Source organism: Gobius niger (genome assembly GCF_951799975.1).
Source record: "Gobius niger genome assembly, chromosome: 1".
Taxonomy (NCBI): Eukaryota; Metazoa; Chordata; class Actinopteri; order Gobiiformes; family Gobiidae; genus Gobius; species Gobius niger.
This window is the reverse complement of record NC_136852.1, coordinates 19941699-19963535: the sequence shown is the minus strand read 5'-3', so window position 1 is coordinate 19963535 and position 21837 is coordinate 19941699. Positions and strand designations below refer to the sequence as shown.

General features: G+C 40.1%; 2 protein-coding genes across 10 annotated transcripts in view; both read left to right on the top strand.

The window, feature by feature from the left end:
* Nucleotides 1–16161, top strand: part of ryr1b (ryanodine receptor 1b (skeletal)) — a 46985-nt gene extending 30824 nt beyond the window's left edge. For 3 of the 9 annotated variants that reach the window (XM_079554099.1, XM_079554096.1, XM_079554093.1), the window contains 34 exons: nucleotides 637–807; nucleotides 891–950; nucleotides 1032–1166; nucleotides 1481–1593; nucleotides 1660–1756; nucleotides 1879–1985; nucleotides 2077–2128; nucleotides 2236–2295; nucleotides 4697–4796; nucleotides 4882–4961; nucleotides 5067–5143; nucleotides 5218–5291; nucleotides 5607–5624; nucleotides 6871–6951; nucleotides 7033–7121; nucleotides 7335–7463; nucleotides 7895–7999; nucleotides 8118–8199; nucleotides 8523–9829; nucleotides 10018–10109; nucleotides 10224–10407; nucleotides 10512–10598; nucleotides 10698–10952; nucleotides 12402–12532; nucleotides 12715–12757; nucleotides 12836–12969; nucleotides 13171–13231; nucleotides 13318–13464; nucleotides 13537–13671; nucleotides 13746–13902; nucleotides 14288–14352; nucleotides 14474–14574; nucleotides 14655–14706; nucleotides 14779–16161. In XM_079554099.1, coding sequence (XP_079410225.1) covers nucleotides 637–807; nucleotides 891–950; nucleotides 1032–1166; nucleotides 1481–1593; nucleotides 1660–1756; nucleotides 1879–1985; nucleotides 2077–2128; nucleotides 2236–2295; nucleotides 4697–4796; nucleotides 4882–4961; nucleotides 5067–5143; nucleotides 5218–5291; nucleotides 5607–5624; nucleotides 6871–6951; nucleotides 7033–7121; nucleotides 7335–7463; nucleotides 7895–7999; nucleotides 8118–8199; nucleotides 8523–9829; nucleotides 10018–10109; nucleotides 10224–10407; nucleotides 10512–10598; nucleotides 10698–10952; nucleotides 12402–12532; nucleotides 12715–12757; nucleotides 12836–12969; nucleotides 13171–13231; nucleotides 13318–13464; nucleotides 13537–13671; nucleotides 13746–13902; nucleotides 14288–14352; nucleotides 14474–14574; nucleotides 14655–14706; nucleotides 14779–14874 — 4677 coding nt within the window. In that variant the 3' untranslated portion in view covers nucleotides 14875–16161. Of the gene's footprint in view, nucleotides 1–636; nucleotides 808–890; nucleotides 951–1031; nucleotides 1167–1480; nucleotides 1594–1659; nucleotides 1757–1878; nucleotides 1986–2076; nucleotides 2129–2235; nucleotides 2314–4696; nucleotides 4797–4881; nucleotides 4962–5066; nucleotides 5144–5217; nucleotides 5292–5606; nucleotides 5625–6870; nucleotides 6952–7032; nucleotides 7122–7334; nucleotides 7464–7894; nucleotides 8000–8117; nucleotides 8200–8522; nucleotides 9830–10017; nucleotides 10110–10223; nucleotides 10408–10511; nucleotides 10599–10697; nucleotides 10953–12401; nucleotides 12533–12714; nucleotides 12758–12835; nucleotides 12970–13170; nucleotides 13232–13317; nucleotides 13465–13536; nucleotides 13672–13745; nucleotides 13903–14287; nucleotides 14353–14473; nucleotides 14575–14654; nucleotides 14707–14778 lie in introns of all 9 variants that reach the window. The other 6 variants (XM_079554094.1, XM_079554092.1, XM_079554091.1 and 3 more) reach the window with 3 other exon arrangements.
* Nucleotides 16162–17155: 994 nt separating this feature from the next.
* On the top strand, nucleotides 17156–21774 carry LOC306962707 (galectin-4-like; the record flags this gene model as incomplete). The annotated part of the gene is made up of 14 exons (XM_079555945.1): nucleotides 17156–17200; nucleotides 18071–18159; nucleotides 19372–19576; nucleotides 19660–19791; nucleotides 19945–19995; nucleotides 20089–20115; nucleotides 20222–20248; nucleotides 20331–20357; nucleotides 20494–20520; nucleotides 20834–20860; nucleotides 20947–20976; nucleotides 21084–21172; nucleotides 21389–21554; nucleotides 21628–21774. The coding sequence occupies 14 exons, from the start codon at nucleotides 17156–17158 to the stop codon at nucleotides 21772–21774; spliced, it is 1089 nt and encodes a 362-aa protein (XP_079412071.1).
* Between the last annotated feature and the right edge of the window lie 63 nt (nucleotides 21775–21837).

Sequence of the window (21837 nt, the reverse complement as noted above, 5' to 3'; positions counted from 1 at the left end):
GTGTTAGAATCTACTATGTTTTTATCATTTCACCATCTTAACGGTTACCTTCATATCTAATTATTTCATTCATTGTAAATGACCTCTTACAATAATATATCTCTATTGTATTTTGGGCTTATGCTTTAGACCTCCATTCCTCAGCTACCAGATGAATATTACTGTAACCCGGTTCTGTTGTTTGTTCATAACAGTGCCCCTTTCCCCAAACAAATATGATACAGTATAATCACACAGTCCAAGGATATGAGAAGGGGCGCTGCAGTGCCAAACAACAGCCAGTAATGGGCATTGGTGGTTTAAGGAGAGGAGAGGAGTTTGCTGTCTGGTCTCTACTAACAGTGAAGCAGCATTTTATGTTATAAGCAAATGCAGCACAAGCTAGGTCTCAGTGTTCATAAAAAGCTTTTAGTTTGTTTCTGCTCTGTACTGTAGCTGTTGAACTATAAAGCATGTGCATATGCAGTTTGACCATAGTGTTTCTAGGCTATTTGTTCCCGCTTTCTAGAGTAGTAGGACGCCCTTGATGTTGCAAAACATGGCTGCGTCGCATCTGTCCTGGGTCTTGGTGCTTGAGGACCAAACATAGCTAAACCTTGCAGCCTTTCATAGCTAAACCTTTGTTTTTCTTTTTAGTCTGGAGGCTCAGAGCAGGAGCGCTCAAAGAAGAAAAAGCGTGGCGACCGCTACTCTGTACAGACATCTCTCATTGTAGCTGCTTTAAAGAAAATGCTGCCTATCGGCCTTAACATGTGCTCTCCTGCAGACCAAGAGCTTATCAATCTCGCCAAGATCAGATACTCACTGGTAATTTACTGTGCACTGTTTGTAAAAGGACAATATTGTAACATTTTCATTTACTTCATCTGTAAAAATATTTTTGACTGTAGAAAGACACAGATGAGGAGGTGAGGGAGTTTCTGCACAACAATCTACATCTGCAGGGCAAGGTACTTTGTTATAGTGCTTTCAGTGTTATCTTTCATTGAAATGTTCCTCGTTGTGTTACACATAGACATTTTTTTCTCCAGGTTGAGGACCCTGCCATGCGTTGGCAAATGTCTTTGTATAAAGAATTGTCTGGCAAGGCTGAGGATGCTGAAGACCCTGAGAAAGTGGTCAAAAGAGTGCAAGAGGTGTCTGCTGTTCTGTACCACATAGAAGTGGTAAGAATGTTGTCTTATCATATTTAACTTTTTATTTTTTATTATTTATTTCGATTTATTTTCAATTCTTTATGCATGCCCTTATAGCCTTATAGTTTTTATAGCTATGTTACATGTTCTATGTTGCATGATTGTACCGAGAAGTAAATCATAGTTTTTGAACCTGTTCTCAAACAATGGCAATAAAAACTATTCTGACTTTGATTCTGATGGCTTGAATAAATTGAAATATTGATGATAAATAATTATTAATTCTGCTATGCATAGTGCACTTAATCCTTAAACATTCAAATGTGTTTTTTTCTTATATGTAGACTGAACATCCCTTCAAATCCAAGAAAATGGTCTGGCACAAGTTGCTGTCTAAGCAACGGCGCAAGGCTGTGGTCGCCTGTTTCAGGATGACGCCTCTTTACAACATCCCAAAGTAATGACTCTCCTCTCTCAACACATACTGTGCATGGGCATCTCTTCAATCAATATCTCTTTACAGACACAGAGCAACAAATATGTTCTTGGACGCTTACAAGCGCAACTGGTTAGAAACTGAGGGTTACTCTTTTGAAGATAAGATGATTGATGACCTGTCTGTAAGATGTCACTTTCTCATTTTTTTAATTATTATTTTGTTCTTTCTTTTGAAACACAACGATGTTTTTATTATCAATGTCATTTTTTAAAATTTATTCTGACTCTCATGCTGAATGAATAGAAAGCATTGGAGGAAGAGGAGGAAGAGGAAGAGGAGACGGAATCAAAACCTGATCCCCTTCACCAGCTGATTCTACATTTCAGCCGTACAGCTCTTACTGAAAAGCTGTAAGACATATGGGTTTTAAATGTCTGCCTAAATGTCACAGTAACGTGGTACATAAATTAATTGCACTGCTATTATGCTGTACAATTTCAGAAAACTTGATGTTGACCATCTATATATGTCTTATGCTGATATTATGGCAAAGGTAAGTGTGTGTGTTGAATTACAAAATACAGATCTAATTTTGATTCAGAAACTTTATTGGAAACATCAGTGTGTGCTGATTGTTTTTTGCCTCGCTGTTGTCTCCAGAGCTGCCACATTGGTGAGGAGGACGAAGGGGGAGAAGAGGGGGAGGAGTCTTCCTTTGAGGTGCATCAGACAGAGATGGTATGGGGGGGCCTGGGGAGGGGAGACACGGGAGCCAGCGAAGAAGCAGCTCCCGCGCACCAGTGACTGCACCACACTGCGACACCCGGCACACCCCCCCACATCCATATTTTCTCTTCCTGTCTTACTTCTCCTGCACTCACACCACTTATTATTTACTTCCTGCTATGGTGGACTGACCTGTGCATGCATTTGCTGAACTCAACCAACCTCCAACCTTTCGAAAAGTGCATGACTTGAGTGCAGAGAGATGATGCTGTTAAAGACAACAAAATAAACCCAAGTTAAAGCAAATCACTGAATAAGTGGTTTCTTAGAACCGCATTTTCCAACCCTGAAGTTCTGTGGGTTTACCTATTCATACTTGCACTGCTATTAGTCTTCACTTTGAGTACATGTTAAACCAAAACAATTGCAAAGTCTGCTGACGATGTTTAAAGAGGAGGCTCGGCATTACTGCTATTGCATGCCTCTATCATAAACCAGGTTTGGAAAATGTGAAGTAGCAGCTTTAGATTCATTGCTATTCCTGGTGGTATCATTGCATTATATAATGTACTGTAGTAATTTTGGCCTTAAATGAAATAGTAAAATGCCTACCTACTTCAAGTGTAAAAGGGTTGCAATGTTGCCATCAAGGACTATGGTAAACCAACCATCATTCGTAATAGGCCCTTTTCACAGTTATGTCATGATTCTGGCCTCGTAGCAGTATATGAGCATGTGCACTAGCTTGCTAGCCTGTGCACTTTGTTAGTTTTGAGGCAAAGCAGCTTTAGCCTCTTTAAACACAGACGTGTGGTGACTTCTGAATGTCCCAAATGAGTCCCACTGAAACCTGTGTCCAGCTCGTAATTAAAGAATATTTATTTATTTGCTAGCTATCTGCTGATAACACTTCATCAATAGCAAATCAATAGCGGTGTGACGTCATGTGAAAAGAGCCTATGCTCACACCTCCTCTTGTGATGACCATCTCCCGACCTTTGGACTCATATTTACATACTAACTGCAATCTTTCCATCTTCATTTAAACTCTAACAATAACTAATCAAACAATTTTGTTTGTCTTTCCTCAACTAAATCCGACTGCATTAACCAGTCGCTCTCTGTGCTCAGCCAGGACTCCAGTAAAAGCCTGCACAGTCAGCCGTACATCTCCTTTGTACTAAAATCAAGCCTTTACCCTTAACTTCCTCAGACACACATGCTGTTACACGTCTGCACACACATTATGTCAATGAGCCAAAGTATTTTGTTTCTCATTACCTCATGAACAGTCAGGCTTACGTGGGATGGGGGTGAGGGGGCGGAGCAACGGCCCTTGCATGGTATGACGAGGGTGGCTTGCATACATAGAGCAGGGCTAGATTGGGACAGTTTAGCATAACAGCGCACAACATAGCGAAAGTTCTTACTTCACAAGTTTGTCCTTAAAAGGGTGTAGGGGATCAACAGTTGCACTGTTGGGCACAGTATCTGCATGTTGTACATTTGATAAAGGAAACTGCTGTTACTTCTGTGAAGTGTGTATGAAGTGTTATATTTGATGTGAGAAATGTTTGCCGCCAATGAATGTTCGCTGCCTTTGAGAGATGTCAAAAGCTGAATAACAATCGCCACCACTAATACACATTGTCTTTCAATGGAAGAGAATGTGTGTATGTTCCTGTGGATGAGTGTTTATTTGGAATTTCATTATTGAGAACAGGTTTAGTTCATATTTGGTCAAAATCCAGTGATTATGAATATTTTAATTAATTGGTCCTCTTTAGTAAATGCTGCTTTCCGCTCAGCAACTTAAACTACAGTACATTACTGTAGTTGGCTTCAGCAAGTGTATATACTGCACCTGAGTGACCCACTTGTCATTCTTCTCAATGTATTGGGTAACACTTTATTTTACTGTACCTTGATACATTGTACCTAACTAAATTTAGTACAATGTAATGTGCTCTGTAATAATGTGTAATAACTTGTACCTATGGGTTAGATACACAATGGAATAATATGTAATAGTAGTTACGTAACTCTAGCCCTAACCTTAAGCCCCAACCCGAAGGGTCTCATGTCCTATTTCATTATGTACCTACAAAGTACTAATACAGGTTATTCCATTGTGTATCTAACCCATAGGTACAAGTGTTTACAGATTGTATCGGAGCACATTAGACTGCGCTAAATGTACTTAGGTACAATGTATCAAGGTACTGTAAAATAAAGTGATACCCTGTGTTCTCTTGAAAGAATAAAAAAATAGATCTAGACCGTGAAGCCTTAAAAACAGAAAGCAGCTGGAGCGACTGTGTGTGAGTGAGTGCGGGGGGCAGTGCACCTCTGTTTAGCAGTGTTATATCTGTACTTTTCTGCTGCTCCTCCACAGGAAAAGGAGATGGAGAAACAGAGGCTCTTGTATCAACAGTCTCGACTCCACAACCGCGGGGCTGCTGAGATGGTGCTGCAGATGATCAGCGCCTGCAAAGGTACTTCTGTGGGGGGCGGGGGGAAGTGTCTAGCATTAGACACAATCAAAATTCTAACAAATTCTGCATTTATTTGTTGTTAAAGGTGAACCAGGAGCCATGGTTTCTTCCACACTCAAACTGGGAATCTCCATCCTCAACGGAGGCAACTGTGATGTGCAGCAGGTGCCTAAAATTTATTGTAATATACTTAAGTATAAATAAATGTAGGTATTTTTTTGTAAATCAGTATTTGACATAATCTTGTCGGATTGATCTGTCTCTGTGTAGAGAATGCTGGACTATCTGAAGGATAAAAAGGATGTGGGATTCTTCTTGAGCATTCAGGCTTTGATGCAGACATGCAGGTATATCGTTAAATTATGTTTTAAAACTCATAATATTGTTCATCTCATGAGTAACTCATGCCTGATGTTGGCAGCGTTTTGGACCTGAATGCGTTTGAGAGGCAGAACAAAGCTGAAGGTCTGGGGATGGTTTCGGAGGAAGGCACTAGTGAGTACAGTTTATGCGTTAATGTCTATATGAATACATGTTTTCTTTGTTAAGTCATCTGACAGTGTATTGTTTGCTATGTGCTTGGACATTTGTGTGCAAGAGTTTGAATACGGATCAGTGTAAGTAAAGTGAGAGCTTTGCTGCAGCATTTTAATGTAATGTATGTTGCTGTTTAATGTATGACACGTTATCATCGACTGACAACCTTGTGATGTTATGGATTTACTACGTGTTTCTTGTTTTTTCTCTCCCAAACACCACAATCACTGTCTATTCCCCTTATCCATATCCCCATGTGCTCCCTCTCGTCAGATAAGAAGCTAGAACGTGGTAAATAATCTTTGCTCTCAATTTCTTTCTCCTCCTTCTTTCCTCTGTCCTCTGTCTATTCTTGCTCTCATCTGACTAGACTTTTCCTGGCTGGCAACTAAATACTTTGTTTTATCACAGATCTACTGAAGCTCAACTCGGACAAGTCTCCTTATTTAGAGTCTCCCCTATAAACTGTGGGACAGGGCCTATAAATATATTTCATTAGAGAATATATGTACTGTATGCACTATGTATACAATAGCACTTAAAATAGCATTCCCCAATGCTGAAGGCATTTCATTGAAATTCAAGTGTGTCGTCCTCACAACATCAGTCATTTTGTCCATAACCTCCTGAAAAGGTCATACATACATAACATATTGACTTCAAACTTATAGAACATACAAACGTTTTAAACTTCTAAAAGGCGTGAAGCTCTAGGTCAAGGTCAGCTTTAAAGTAAGTGAATACAGTATAAGGGTAGTATTTGGTTGAATTGTCTGTTTATGTTGGTTCCGTTACATGTGAACCAACTCCATTGTCCCTCCATCACCATCATCATTTGTTTGTGACTTGAGCATGTCATTTTAACCCATAAACCTAGTGCTCCATGGCATGATTACAGAAACTGTATTGTCAGCATTATATTCTACTCATTTTAATAATCCCACCACTTTCCGTTTAGACTACACTAGATCTGTTCATGTTTCACTGTCACACTCCTAACAGTCATCGTATGTAGCCTTTCATTGACCCGTTTAGTATTTAAGACTTAGAGTTCAGTAGATCTGTATTCGGCATGGCAGCGTGACTTCAGATCATTCCTTTTTGTATCTGTGTTTCGTTCTGTTTCATTTGTGTGTATTCTTCCTATCTTTTCTGTTCATGTGTGAGTGTGTCTTTGCGTCTCACCTTTATGTGGAGTGTTCTGTTCGTTTATTTGTTTGTCATTTTCATTACAGTTGCAGGGGCCAATTTTATTTTTGTCATAATATTGCTTTGTGAACATGTAAGAGGCTGCCTCAAGCTCCTTCTTCAATTAATGACGATCTAACAAATCCAGCTGTGATTTTATTGCATAATATGTTATGCTGTATAATTACTTCATTTATTTGCCTTAAATTTTGAAGCGGAACACTGGTAAGTTGATAGGAAATTGAACTAATATAACATTGTAATTAACTATTTTATTGCTTCATCCCTAACCTGGTGTATTAATCCAGAGTATTATTTCCAGATTAGCATTTATGTTTCCTGTGTGCAGATGAAAAAGTCATGGCAGATGATGAGTTTACCTGTGACCTCTTCCGCTTCCTACAACTGCTTTGTGAAGGTCATAATAATGGTAGGTGTGAAAGATTTATTACATCGAATGTAGAATCCAGAGCGTAGAGTTGTATCTAAAATGTCACATTTTCTTCATCAGATTTCCAGAACTATTTGAGAACACAGACGGGTAGCACCACCACCATCAATGTCATCATTTGCACTGTGGACTACCTGCTTCGCTTGCAGGTCTGCGTGATAAGATATGTCTATGATGTGCCGCATTATAGACAGTATTGCTGTATTGCACATTATTATTAGTATGATTGTTTGAGCCTTGATGGAAGCAGATGAGATTTATGATAAAAATGAAAGTGTGCTATACAGCTCACTGACACTGAATATGTTTGTATACTATACCATGCGTTCATTTTATTAATCGTGTGTTCTTGCCTCCTTTAGGAGTCTATCAGTGATTTCTATTGGTATTACTCAGGAAAAGACATCATTGATGATCCAGGCAAAAGGAACTTTTCCAAAGCTATGAATGTAGCCAAACAGGTCTTCAACAGTTTGACTGAGTATATTCAGGTAAAGCTGATGCTGTACACAAATTATGTTAGGGATAATGCCCGATGAGGTGTCCATTATCAGAAATCCAGAGTCCAGTTATTTCTGATAATGGACACCTTGGAGTGCATTATCCCGCTTATACCATGGTCTCACAAACTGAAACTGTTCATTGCAGCCTGTTGCTTTTTTTTTTAAAGTCCCAGGCAGGAGTTATTTCACTTTTTAAGCTGTTTTACCTGACGCTAGTTCCAGCTCAATTGTTTATCGTTTCTATGCAAACAGCTGCAGTGGAGTGATATAGAATGTGATTGAACTGTTGGTGTAGATTATCAGAAATAACCTACACCCTCCAGCCAATCAGAATCGAGTATTCTCCCAGACCATGGTATAATTCAAGTTAACTGGCCCATTTTTACTGTAATAGATTTATATTTGTATCTTTATATCAGGGTCCGTGCACTGGCAACCAGCAGTCTTTGGCTCACAGCAGATTGTGGGACGCTGTTGTGGGCTTCCTTCATGTGTTTGCTCATATGATGATGAAGCTTGCACAGGTATGATTTATTATATTTAAAAAGTTACAAGTACATTACTATTTTTAGTAATTTAGTGTAAGTGCATAAACAATGGTCGAGAAATGTCAAATTTATATTTTGTTTTCGTGGAATGCAGGACTCCAGTCAAATTGGTCTGTTGAAAGAACTGTTGGATCTCCAGAAAGACATGGTAGTGATGCTTCTGTCACTTCTTGAGGGTAAGACATCTCTTAGAGCCACCTGTCATCATAACTGGGCTTCATATTGTCAAAGTTGAAATAACGTTCAAGTAAACAGGCAATTCAGAAGAGAGGCATATTCTGCATTCATGTCATCTCCCATATCTCATCCATTTTTTACAGTTCACAGAGCGTTTTTTACTGTTGTCATAGTTGTCACAGACATAACACAATGCATGCTTGTACTCCGTTCTTCGTTCATGATTGTCCATGAGATGTTTACAGGGTGTCTGGGTCAGAGCTTAGCTTCTATAATTAAAACAAATATCTCCACCATATCTTTCTACACGTTTTTCTCGTAGGGAACGTGGTGAATGGCACCATTGCCAGGCAGATGGTGGACATGCTGGTGGAGTCATCGAGCAATGTGGAGATGATCCTGAAGTTCTTTGACATGTTCCTGAAGCTCAAAGACATTGTGGCGTCTGATGCTTTCCGGGACTATGTAACAGACCCTCGTGGCCTCATTTCCAAAAAGGATTTCTCAAAGGCCATGGACAGCCAGAAACAATACACTCCATCTGAGATTCAGTTCTTGCTCTCCTGCTCAGAGGCAGACGAGAATGAGATGATTAACTTTGATGAGTTTGCTGACCGCTACCAAGAGCCGGCCAAAGACATTGGTTTCAATATTGCTGTTCTTCTCACAAACTTGTCAGAGCACGTTCCCCACGACACTCGTTTGCAGAACTTCCTAGAGCAGGCAGAAAGCGTGCTTAACTACTTCCGTCCTTTCCTTGGCCGCATTGAGATCATGGGAGCCAGCAGGAAGATTGAGCGTATTTACTTTGAGATCAGCGAGGCAAACCGTAACCAGTGGGAAATGCCTCAGGTCCGGGAGTCCAAGCGGCAGTTCATCTTTGATGTGGTCAATGAGGGTGGAGAGAGCGAGAAGATGGAGATGTTTGTGAACTTCTGTGAGGACACCATTTTTGAGATGAACATTGCGGCATCTATTTCTGAGCCTGAAGGTGGAGAGCCAGAAGAGGAGGATGATGAAGAGGAGGAGGAAGGTGGAGTAGGCGAAGGAGAGTGCGCAGAAGGAGAGGAGGGCAATGGAGAAGCAGAAGCGGAGTCTGCCTCTGCGTTCGCCGAGTTCCTCAAGAGTGTCGTTAACTTCTTCAATATGTTCACCTTCCGCAACCTTCGCCGCAAATACAGAAAACTCAGGAAAATGACCGTGAAGGAGATGGTGATTGGTCTGGTCACGTTCTTCTACACAATCTTGATGGGAATCCTCATGTTCGTGTACAGTGTTTGTAAAGGCTTCTTCACGCTCATATGGAAGGTGCTCTTTGGTGGAGGCCTTGTTGAGGGTGCCAAAAAGATGACTGTGACGGAGATCCTCGCGAGCATGCCTGATCCCACTCAGGACGAGGTACACGGAGAGCTGCCGCCCGAACCAGGAGCTCGGGAAGTCCTGGATGAAGAAGGAGCAGCAGATGGCTTAGACGCAGTGGGAGAAGAGGGGGGAGAAGAGGATGGAGAGGAGAGGGAGGGCGGGCGGCTGCCGGGCTTTAACACTCCCGGAGGACTTGGCGACTTTGGAGAGACAACTCAAGAAGAACCGCCTACTCCCGAAGGGACACCGCTGCTGAAGAGAAAACTGGTGAGATATACTGAATAGTTTAAACCAGTGGTTGTTAATCATCGGGACTCAACATCACATCCTCAGATTCTTGTACATTTATTGAGCCTATAAATCTGAAATCCTGATCAAACTAACTCAGCACCATTTGTTGACGACTGAGATTGTGTATTTGTATTTTTATCCCTCACTAACAAATTTTGATATAGCTGGCTGCTACTGTGGGAGGCCCAGAAGAGGAAGGAAAGACTGAGGTGGTGGTGGAAGAGGAGGCTCCTCAACAAGAGGCTGAAAAAGCAGAGTAAGATGTTTCCACAAGTTTCTATGATTTTTGCCACATATTTAGATCATCCACAACTATGGTCTGAAAGTGTCATTGTGTTTTGGGAACATTTTTGACATTTTGTCTTTCTAGCACTGAAACCGGGGAGAAAGCGGAGAAGGAACCAGAGCCAGAAGTCAAAGAAGAAGTCAAGGAGGAAGAGCCAGTGGAGGAGGAGAAGCCAGAGGTCCAGACAAAGTCAAAGAAAGAAAAAAAGGTTGAGGAGGGGGGCTTTGAGCTGTGGAATGAGCTTGAAGTCCAGAGGATCAAATTTATGGTATTTTTTCCCTTTATTTGCTTTTTAATAATATATATATCTTTTTCATCTTCAGTGATGTTGCACTGGGGAAAAAAAATGATTATTTTTATCTGATTCTCCAGAACTACCTGTCTCGCAACTTCTACAACCTCCGGTTCCTGGCTCTGTTTATTTCTTTTGCTCTCAACTTCATTCTGCTTTTCTATAAGGTGAGGCTGCCTAGATTTAACATTACTCATTTCTATTTCATGTATTAATCCGATCTTGTTTGTTGTTTTTTTTTCGTGTGTGGTTTGTTGTTGTAACAGGTGTCTGACACTCCCCCGGGTGAGGAGGACTTTGAAGGCTCTGGTTTCTTTGAGGGTTCAGGTCTCTTTGAAGGCTCAGCCGCAGAAGAGGAGGGCTCTGGGATGGAGGATGGGGGCGAGGATGACGAAGAGGAAGGCCCCTTGTACTATTTCCTGGAGGAGAGTACCGGCTACATGGAGCCCGCTATGTCTTGCCTGGCGATTGTCCACACCATCATTTCATTCCTCTGCATCATTGGATACAACTGTCTCAAGGTCTGTGTTCCTATAAATCAACTCTTTTGTTGTTTTAACAATGTTATAATATTTTTCTTGTGGTGGGATTCAAAACATGTCTTGCTAAAAACTTGCAGTTATTGGGTCTCATTCATGAACATCTTCTTAAGAAAGTTCTGAAAATCCATACTTAAGAAGACAGTGTCTGGAAACTGCGGCAGATTCATGACAGGTTCTTAAATCCTTCACAACTGTGTTGCAGACAAATTGGCATATGTCACCGCCTCTATTCACCATATAAGGACAAAAATGTCCTGCGCGCAAAAGGCAGCCAAAGGAGAAAATGAATGACCAAACACGAATCCAAAATGAATAATAATAACCAACAAAACCCCAAAATAATCTCCGGCACGTGCTCAAGGACCGTCCTAAACCTTGGTCACGCAAATTAGCTCTCATTACAAAATGTTTAAATAGATATAACCTGTAAATTGCAAAAAGGTTTTCCTTCTCTTCCGACGGGTCAGTCCCTTAAAGCCACCGTTTTTCCACACTGAGATATGTTCTCACCTGAGCTTAGACGAGTTGATACGTACCTGTCTGGTCTTGGTGCGTGCCCGTGGAAGAGCCTGGTAGCTTCCAACTTCACCCCCGTTTGGAGCTATAGGAATACATTGGGACAGGCCAAATGCTATCAACATTTTTGTTTTGCGTGACTGAGGGCAATCACAAAGACCAGACAGGTACGCATCAACTCGTCTAAGCTCAGGTAAGAACATATCTCAGTATGGAAAAATGGTGGCCTGTTCCTTTAAATAGATCAACACTCTGCCTGGTTAGCACCCCGAGCAGAGCGCGTGCCTTGGGAACACAAGGTCACAGGATCGTCTATATCGAATAACGTTTATGCAGTGCATTAAGTTTTAGCAGTAATACATTGGTACATTAATAAAAGTAGACTACAAGTGATTACCTACATATTCTATATAAAGGCATCTGTAATTTATGATGAGGATTTTTACATTCTGGAATTAATACATGATTTAATATGTACAAATATATATGACTCAGAATGTTGGGTTCCATCAGGAGCATGATCGTGAACAGAACTGGAGATTTCTTTGAATGCGTTAGAGTCCTCCAGACTGTTCTTAGGGTTTGTTCTTACAGAGGAACGTTTTCAGCTAAGAAAGAGAAAGTTTTGTTAATGCCAAAAATCTTCCTAAGAAGGCCTTAAGAACAAACTTGTGCATAAGAACGGGTTGTGAATGTTCGTGAATGAGGCCCATTGTCTCTAGATTTATTTACCACTTCACTTCCATCTGTGCCAGCAGACAAGCAGGTGTTCGGTGTGCACAGATATTAGGGCATGATTGCTTTTTCTTGTTGCGTTCATATTTCAAAGTGTTGTTGAGTTGCAAAACATGAAGTAACATGTATGAAAACAACCCTGAATAAAGCTTTATATTTGGATATTTGTTCTCACAGGTCCCTCTGGTTATCTTCAAGAGGGAGAAGGAACTGGCCAGAAAACTTGAATTCGATGGTCTCTATGTGACTGAGCAGCCTGAGGACGACGACATCAAAGGCCAATGGGACAGACTTGTACTGAACACTCCGTAAGTGTCACTGTGCACTAAAAAAAAAAAGCACTAAAAAGCTCTAAAAATGTGCTGTTCTTTTCTACATAAGTATGAACGTTTATAAAAAATGACTGTTGCTGCTCTTCCAAACACTACTACCTTGACATTTCCCTTACATTTACTCCTGACGTAATACAAATGTGTGTTCATGGATATAGGTCATTCCCCAACAACTACTGGGACAAGTTTGTGAAGAGAAAGGTGAGTTGTTGTTTTTTTGCACCAGCCTGAATTGCTCTAGATCTATGTACATGTAATTTCCTCTGTGTCTTTGATAAGGTGTTGGATAAATACGGTGACATCTACGGCAGAGAGAGGATTGCTGAACTGCTTGGTATGGACTTGGCCTCTCTTGATGTCAGTGCCATGACCCATGAGAAGAAGCCCGAACCAGACACCTCAATGTTTAGCTGGTGTGTAATGCTTCTGAAATTGCCTGTGTACTTGAAGTAGAGTTGGAATGGCTACTCGTTAATAGTGACTAGTCAACTATAAAAAGAACTAATGACTAATTTAGTTATCAACACTTGTTTGGAGTATGTGCAGACCCCAAAGACAATACTGTAATTAGAGAACATACTTTTTGTGTTTTCATGAAAATTGTTTTGTTGCAGGATAACTTCCATTGACATCAAGTACCAGATCTGGAAGTTTGGAGTTGTGTTCACTGACAATGTGAGTAAAAAGACTTTTGAAGCAGAAAGTGGACAGGCTCATTATGTCATAAACATCATTATAATCATGTCTCTTTGTATTCGCAGACTTTCCTGTACCTGTGTTGGTACACGCTGATGTCTGTGCTTGGACACTACAACAATTTCTTCTACGCTTGCCATCTCCTGGATATTGCAATGGGAGTCAAAACCCTACGCACCATCCTGTCATCTGTTACTCACAATGGAAAACAGGTTTGGATATTTAGTTGATGCTCTTGCGTTTACTCCTTGACACTGAATTAACTTTGTTTATCCTGCATTCAGCTGATGATGACTGTGGGCTTGCTGGCTGTTGTGGTGTATCTCTACACTGTCGTTGCCTTCAACTTCTTCAGAAAATTCTACAACAAGAGTGAAGATGAAGACGAGCCTGACATGAAGTGTGACGACATGATGACTGTGAGCAGAGGAGACCAGTCTTACAGACATATTTCTCTCTATTTCTGTGCTCTGTAATGTGTGTTCTGTTGCAGTGTTACCTGTTCCACATGTATGTGGGTGTGCGCGCTGGTGGTGGTATTGGAGATGAGATTGAGGACCCGGCCGGTGATGAATATGAGCTGTACCGCGTGGTCTTTGACATCACCTTCTTCTTCTTTGTCATTGTCATCCTGCTGGCCATCATTCAGGGTATGGACTACCCAACGCCTAAGATGTTTTATCTTTAAGGCTACAACTAAATATATACAGTGCCAATAGGTTTACACACCCTGGTGGATCTTTTTGTCCATTTCTCAGAGAACATGAATGAAAACACAAAAAGGTTTTTTTCACTTATGGTCAGTGATATTGTGAAGCCATTTATTGTGGAAAAAAAATGTGTGAACTCAGTCTCCTAACCTCAATATCATTGAACCACTGTGGGGAGAGCTCACATTCACTCATATTCTTTGAGAAATGGCCAAAAAAATCCACCAGGTTATGCAAAGTTACTGGCACAACTGTATATTATAATAGACTGTTTTAAATCTTATCGCAGAATGCTAGTTTATGTGTGAACTTCAATTCTTTGTAGGTTTGATTATTGATGCTTTTGGTGAGCTGAGAGACCAACAAGAGCAAGTCCGAGAAGACATGGAGGTAAGAACCAGTGGGATCTGTTTTTGGTCATTTCATTGTAACATAATGTTTGTCTGTTTATGTACTTTATTGTTCTGTTGTTTTACATTTGATTTGAACAATATTGTATGTTCTGTCCCAGACAAAATGTTTCATCTGTGGAATTGGAAGTGACTACTTCGACACAACGCCGCATGGCTTTGAGACACATACACTGGAAGAGCATAATTTAGCCAATTACATGTAAGTAATATGCCTCTATACTTCATACACAATTTAGAGGTTATTTTTGTGTCTGTTTCAACTGGCCATTTTCTCCTCAGGTTCTTCCTGATGTATCTAATCAACAAAGATGAAACGGAGCACACAGGACAGGTGGGTTTAATTCCTACAGACCCTTCACATATTGCAGTTTTTATATTCTAAACCTGTTTTTGTCCCCTGTAGGAGTCCTACGTGTGGAAGATGTACCAGGAGCGATGCTGGGACTTCTTCCCGGCTGGAGACTGCTTCAGAAAGCAGTATGAGGATCAGCTCAGTTAAACTCCTGCAGCAGAGGAAATCAGGAGGATCAGAGTCCACTGTGTGTTCCACTTTAGCTGTGCATGTTTCTCTCCTCTGTTGAAGCCATGCACACTCTGACCATCTGAAACAGGATGTTGACTGAGCGGATCTGCGAAAACCTGAAAACAAAAAACACCAAAGCCGAGTGCACACTCTGGCATTGTGTGACTGACTCAACATAGGCTGCCTTGCATATCAGATGTTTTGTACACTGGGCTCTCTGCTGCTGTAAACGATCTAGTGCCTATAGCAATGTCACTGCTTTAGCTTTTAACACTTTAGACCTAGTTTTGGTTGAAAATATTTTATTTTATTTTTTTGAGGAACTTTGAAAGTGGCTGCTGCCATCTGATATTTTATGTTCTATTATGTGTCAAGAGTGGAAAGGGAATATACCACAATGAATGCAGCAAATAAGTAGCATTTTTTTTTCCCGCTCTTTCGACAATTTTATAGAGGTCCGCTTTGGAAATTCTTAGCAGGGATGACCTGCCCAAAACATATCCAGAACAACATTTACCAGCATGTCCCACCAGTGTATACCCCCACTCTTAAGTCTTACAATGCATCTCAATGGATGTGTGTGGTCCGCCCGCCAGAAACAGCAATAGTTATGTGCCAACACAAGGTTCAAGGGAGAAACCACTTTTATTTATTTATATATGTTGATGCAGATTGCGCTTGACACTTGCACATGCACACTTGAGTTTCAGTGTATCCTAAGGACTGAATGTATTTCATAAACACTTATTAGGCCAAAGTGTTATTAGAAGTGACAAGAGACATGCCTTTTGAAGAGATATTTTACATACATCATATAAATATATTTATTTTTCTTTGAAGAGTTTAAACAATACTTTAGACAAATTACATGTTCATTTATTTATGGACATTATGAACATAGACGTTTCCGACTTATGGTCAGAAGCAAAATAATTGTTTTGGTAGTTAGATTTTTATGATAGATAGATAGATAGATATTTCAGATAAATATTTTTAGGAAGCCCGTGTTCTCTGTATTAAGAAAGTTGTGTGATGTGTTGATTTCAGGCAGTTTGTCGCCTCCTGCACAACACTCATATTTCCCTTGTATTTTCTCAGTTGTATTTTATGGCCATTTTTGCAAAGGCAGAGCATTGAGTTCACTGTTATCTGAAATGTGTGCTGTTGTAGTTCACACTACTGAACCGAGAGGAGATCACGACTTTACCTTATGGAGTGCCCTTTGACTGAAACCTGTGCTTCAAGACACAATAAAAGGGTTATTTTAAGGATTTTAACTATTGTCATGATTGTTTGCATGTATCTTAAAATATTTAGTTTAATTTTTTCGTTTTTTGTCTGAGTATCATTATTAGAAGTTAACTACAACAGTAGTGCAACAGTATAATATGGTTTGACTCAACCATGTTCAACTGGGGCAGAGCTTTGTCTGGCCAGAGATATTATTTAATTAGTCATTTAAATGGTAAAAATATCCACATATGACTGAGAAAGGAGTACAAGTGCAGAAAAGTGTTGAATTCTACCCCAGTTTGTTTGTTTTGGTGGGCCGTCTACAACATGCACTTCTTGTCTTGCTCTGTTTACTTGTTTGCTTTAGAACTAGTCAAATTGTGTGTTTTTCAGGGTAATCTTTCACATCTTTCCTCTGCAAAACCAGAAGGTGAAAATGTTTCATAATGGTCTGACATGAAACTTCTTGCGTTTGTTAAGTACCAGACATTATAGTAACTTACTTTGCTTCCTCATACATTTTCTTTATTATCAAAATCAAATATTACAAGGGAACACCTTGAGTCAGTATGGCTTCTTTGTTCTGCTTGCACTACAGAGCTTTATTAGTCCAGATAAGGTTCACTTGTGTTTGCCTTAGGATGGACTGGACGTTTCATCAATCACACACAATATTTAACATTTGCACCAATACAAGAGAATGGTACAGCTTTCCTTTTCCCCTTCATGTTGCTTATTCAAAACATTTCCTTTTCAATTTCACTGAACATTCTGCATCTGTTTAAAAAAATATAAGAGATTTTTACACAGCTGTTTCAACAATTCAGCTTTTGTTGAACAGCACCACTCCTGTGCTGGGTCAGAGGTCAATTGGCGTATCATACTTCCAGAACAAACACAGTTGACAAGGCTGGGCTCGGTGAGTCCATGATGCCCCTCCCATACACCTGTATAAAACCAAGCAAGGCCTAACCTGAAAATCCTCCTTTTTTCCTGAGGTCTGTCCATCGCGTCGTCTCCCGCCATGACTTTCGTTGCACCCCCTGGCTACCAGCCCGTCTACAACCCTGTGAGTACCTTAAAATGTGCACATTTTAAAAAACAGTAATAATAGTGAGAGTTAATTAATGTTGCATGGACACTGCTTAGTCATCCATATAATTAATGATCCTGCAACATTGACATTGTACAACACCAGTATTTTATTGTAATCCTGGTCTTGCGTTATTGTGGTAACAATCAAAGACTATGCCTGTAATGATTCTGTGTCATCTCTTTGAAACATGCATTTCAATCAGCAAACCTTGTGTTGTTATGGATTTATTCAACGTGGTTTCAAATTCAAAGATTTAGTTTTTTTAATAACTGAAAGAAGAAAGTGTCATTGTCCTTGGGCAAAACACTTTATAGTCTATCACGTTCAGCACAGAGACCCAAATGCGTGGCTCAAAATCTTTTATTGACGTGGTCAAAAACAATGAAGTAAACAAAGAATTCCCACAGGAGCTGCACAAGGACAAAGAAACAGAAGTGTCAAAAAACTTAAAACATACGAGAACAAAATGACATGATTACCTGCACAAGGACAAAGACAATCTGACAAAGACAAAGGGGAAGACTCAGACAATATATACTAAAGGGGCAGGGAGGGCAAAGACAACAGGTGTAACACATTAGGGGAGAGGCAGGTAATCACACAGGCGGGGAAACAGGGAAGGGCAGGAAGGAAGTCTGAAACGAGAAACAAAAGGTAAGATTTCAAAATAAAACAGAATGACTAAATAACACAAAACAAGAACTTAAACACCAGACATGACAATAGTCCATGAAACTATTTGGCCACATTCCAGAAAGATTTGGAAGGATTTGTGTCTGTCCCCTTTCCCGTGTTTCCACCAGTTTCCACTACTGTCTGAATATTCTGCAATGTTCAACACAGACCATTCCCTATGTTGGGCCCATCTACGGAGGCCTGCGGGAGGGCTCATCCATCTACATCCAGGGCTCCATTCCTGAGGACATCTCCAGGTGAATCCCCTATCTCTAATATCTCTAAGAGTGAAGGCTGAAAACAGGTCTGTGGTATGTTAGATAAAGAGAAGACCAAGTCTAAAGCTCTTTACTGTGGAGTAAATACATGATGATAGGAAATAGCATGAAAACCAATTCAATTTCATTAATTAATCTATTTATTTATAGGACAGTGCATATTAACCAACAGTGCAACTGTATAATATATCAGAATTAGCCAGGAGGAGGCTATTTTTAATCTGTAATCCTTTGCCAGGTGTACAGAGGGCAACCTTCAAAAAAGTACAGGGTTAAAAATAAAAGCAAGACAATGTCAACAAGTAATAATAATAATAAAAACAACAATAGCAGGAAGACTAAAACATACTAGTTAAATAAACTAGTTACAAAAGAGAGCTAAGAAAGCAGTGGAAAATGATGGGGGATAAAGCATCAGGTCTATTTCCATATTATTACCACAAATGTATTAGTGATGTTGCTTCCTCCTGGTAGTCTTCATACTAGGTTAAGTCACAGGTGTGTGTCCTGTTTCCGTGAGTACCCTGTTGTTACACTTTTAGTTGCCATACTATACGAATTCTGAATGAATGAATGAATGAATGAATGAATGAATGAAAAACTTTATTGTGATTATACAATTGTACAATGAAATTGCGTGGATCAGATGTTGGGTTTGTCTGAGTCTTGCCTGGATACCTCCTCGTTTGCCTCTTTTTTGTTTCCTGTAGTGCCTTTTGTGACGTCGACTGTGCTGCAGGTGTGGGGAACTCTTGGTGCCTCTTCAGTGTTTCAGAAGCAGAAACTATCTACCATGCTATTACTGTGGCGTGGAGAGGGATGGGATGTAGTTGTTTTTATTATATACTTTTGTTTCTTTTTATAATATAAACCAATAAATAAAGATATACACTTTTTTTTTAAAAGCAGCAAATTTGACCTGTCAGTTCCCTTCAAGTGGACAAAGGGGGGACGCGCCCCAGGCACACTTTTCTATAACTTCAATGGCGATCTTTAACATACCTTTGACATTTCGTAACATCAGACTGGGAGGTGTGGAAGTTGCACAACACTGTGTTTCTCTTATCATCCATATACCGGTTCTTACAGAGCAGGTTCAAAGCAAACACTACACCAGACAATGCTGTGCCTTGTCCAGGCTGTTCTCCAGCAATTGTGCTACATTAGTCACACTAGTTTTTTCATTTTCAGGTTTCGTATAAACCTACTGTGTGGCCAGTCTGAATCCAGTGACATCGCCCTCCATTTCAACCCTCGCTTTGACGGATGGGACAAAGTGGTCTTCAACACTCGTCAGAACAACTCCTGGGACTCGGAGGACAAGATCAGGAGAATGCCTTTCAGTAAAGGCGAGAGATTTGAATTGGTCATCCTCATCACATCAGAGGGCTACCAAGTAAATGTTATACACTTGTTATACACAAGTTACAAGCACTGTGCCTGTTCTGCTTGTATGTTATTATGAAATATATATGACAGATCAAAGTCAATGGCAACGACTTCCACATGTTCGAACACCGACTGCCCGTGGAGAGAGTTGCAGGGATAATGATTGACGGGGATGTGTCTGTCCAGAACATCAATGTCATAGGGGTGAGACAATTAATTGTAGTACCTCTACAGGCACCTAGGGGTCATATACCTCCTGTTGAAGAAAAATTTGTGCTTTCAATAAACAATATTAGTGTCAGTTAAATTAAGCTTAAACACAAAGATGTCTTTTTCTTTCTTACTATGAGAAATTTTACATTTATCTTATCTTAGGGTGGCATGGGAGGAGGCATGGGCGGTGGATACCCCGGAGGCAATATGGGGGTATGTCAAATGTCTCCCAATATATGAAATGTATCCATAACAATCTAACATCTATCAGTAATCTAACTATGAATCGGTTTGTTTCACATTCAGGGAGGACACCCAGGAGGCAACATGGGGGTGCGTGATTAAGTTACATTTTTGCTTTGTATTGTTTTCTCATTTTCATTAGCAATTACTTGTAATTGCACATTATCAAGCAATAATTATTGCTACCTATGCACAGGGGGGATACCCTGGAGGTAACATGGGGGTAAGCAATTCAATTATGTACTCATGTATTTCCTACCTTTGCTGCAAATGATCAAATACAAATACTGCTCTTTTTCACACAGGGAGGATACCCAGGAGGCAACATGGGGGTATGTGTTTACATTTATATGCAGGCAGTAATTTATGTAATTTGTAGTATTATAACTGAATATATGAAATTACTAGATTACTAGTAACAAGTTTAGTAACTAGTAGCTGGCTTATCACTAAACCTTTCTCTTACAGGGAGGATATCCTGGAGGAAATATGGGGGTATGTCACTGTACTTCTACCAAACACAGTTTAAACCAGTATATTGTAAACCTGTATAACCCAGTTTCTATGGATAAATTATGTATCCATGTTATTTATAGGGAGGATTCCCTGGAGGTGAAATGGGGGTAAGCGCTTTTCAAGTGTGTCCTTTTGTTAATAACAACACCGTACAAAAAGTAGCATTTACGACAAATAAAGTAACATATTTTTAGAAATATGGGTGTGACATGGGGCTATGTTAATAGTGAATACTGTACATTCAATGCAAGAAAGATGTGAAACGTGCTGAAATAAACGTTGTTTTTTCTAGACTGGATTCCCAGGATCAACACTTCCTGTAAGTTTACACATTGGCTGTTTCTATGTGTTTTGAATCAATCAGACAGTTTCAACTAACTGTTCATTGTTCATCTCTGATCAAAGGGTATGGGGGGACAGCCTGTGTACAACCCCGTGAGTATGCTCATGCTGTTACATAAAACTGCACTCTCTGGAGAAGGAAAATAGGAAAACTACCTCAATAACAAGTGCATCTTCTTAATTATTTTTGCATCTTTCAGCCTGTGCCTTATCAGGGCATGATTTCTGGTGGTTTGTTTCCAAAAAGAACCATAATCATCAGAGGCATGCTGCCCTATGGAAGCAGCAGGTACATTTCTCATTACAGTTTATTTCTCAGTAAAAATGTTCAAATCATGCACAGCGGGTACATCACCGTACATTGTGATGCACCTGCTTGAACAAAGTGCATTGCAAACCTTTTAAAATAAGGTTGTAATGCACCCTTTTGCTCCTCTGTAGATCCAGGCCTTGTTGTTATTATTATTTTTTTGTACATACTTTGCATTGATTTTTTGTCCTTTAGGATGGCTGTAAACTTCGTAGTGAGCCGAAACAACGACATTGCCTTCCACTTGAACCCCAGAATCAGAGACGGCCTTGTGGTGAGGAACAGTCTAATCGGTGGGATGTGGGGCAATGAAGAACGCGAGCTCAACTTCAACCCCTTCGTAGAGGGACAGTACTTTGATGTGAGCACCTGTTATATTACCATGCATATTTTCAGCCGTGTCTTACAATGTGTTTTCTCATGTTTTTGTTAAGATGTCGATCCGCTGTGGCAATCAGAGGTTTAAGGTGTTTGTGAATGGCCAGAACCTGTTTGACTTTTCCCACCGCATGCATTCCTTCAATGAGATCGACAAACTGGAGATTGATGGCGACGTGCAGATCTCTTACATCCATTTCTAAATCTAAATAAAGACGTAAACCCAACACGAAAATCATTGTTAATAAAGATAAAGTAAAGTTAAA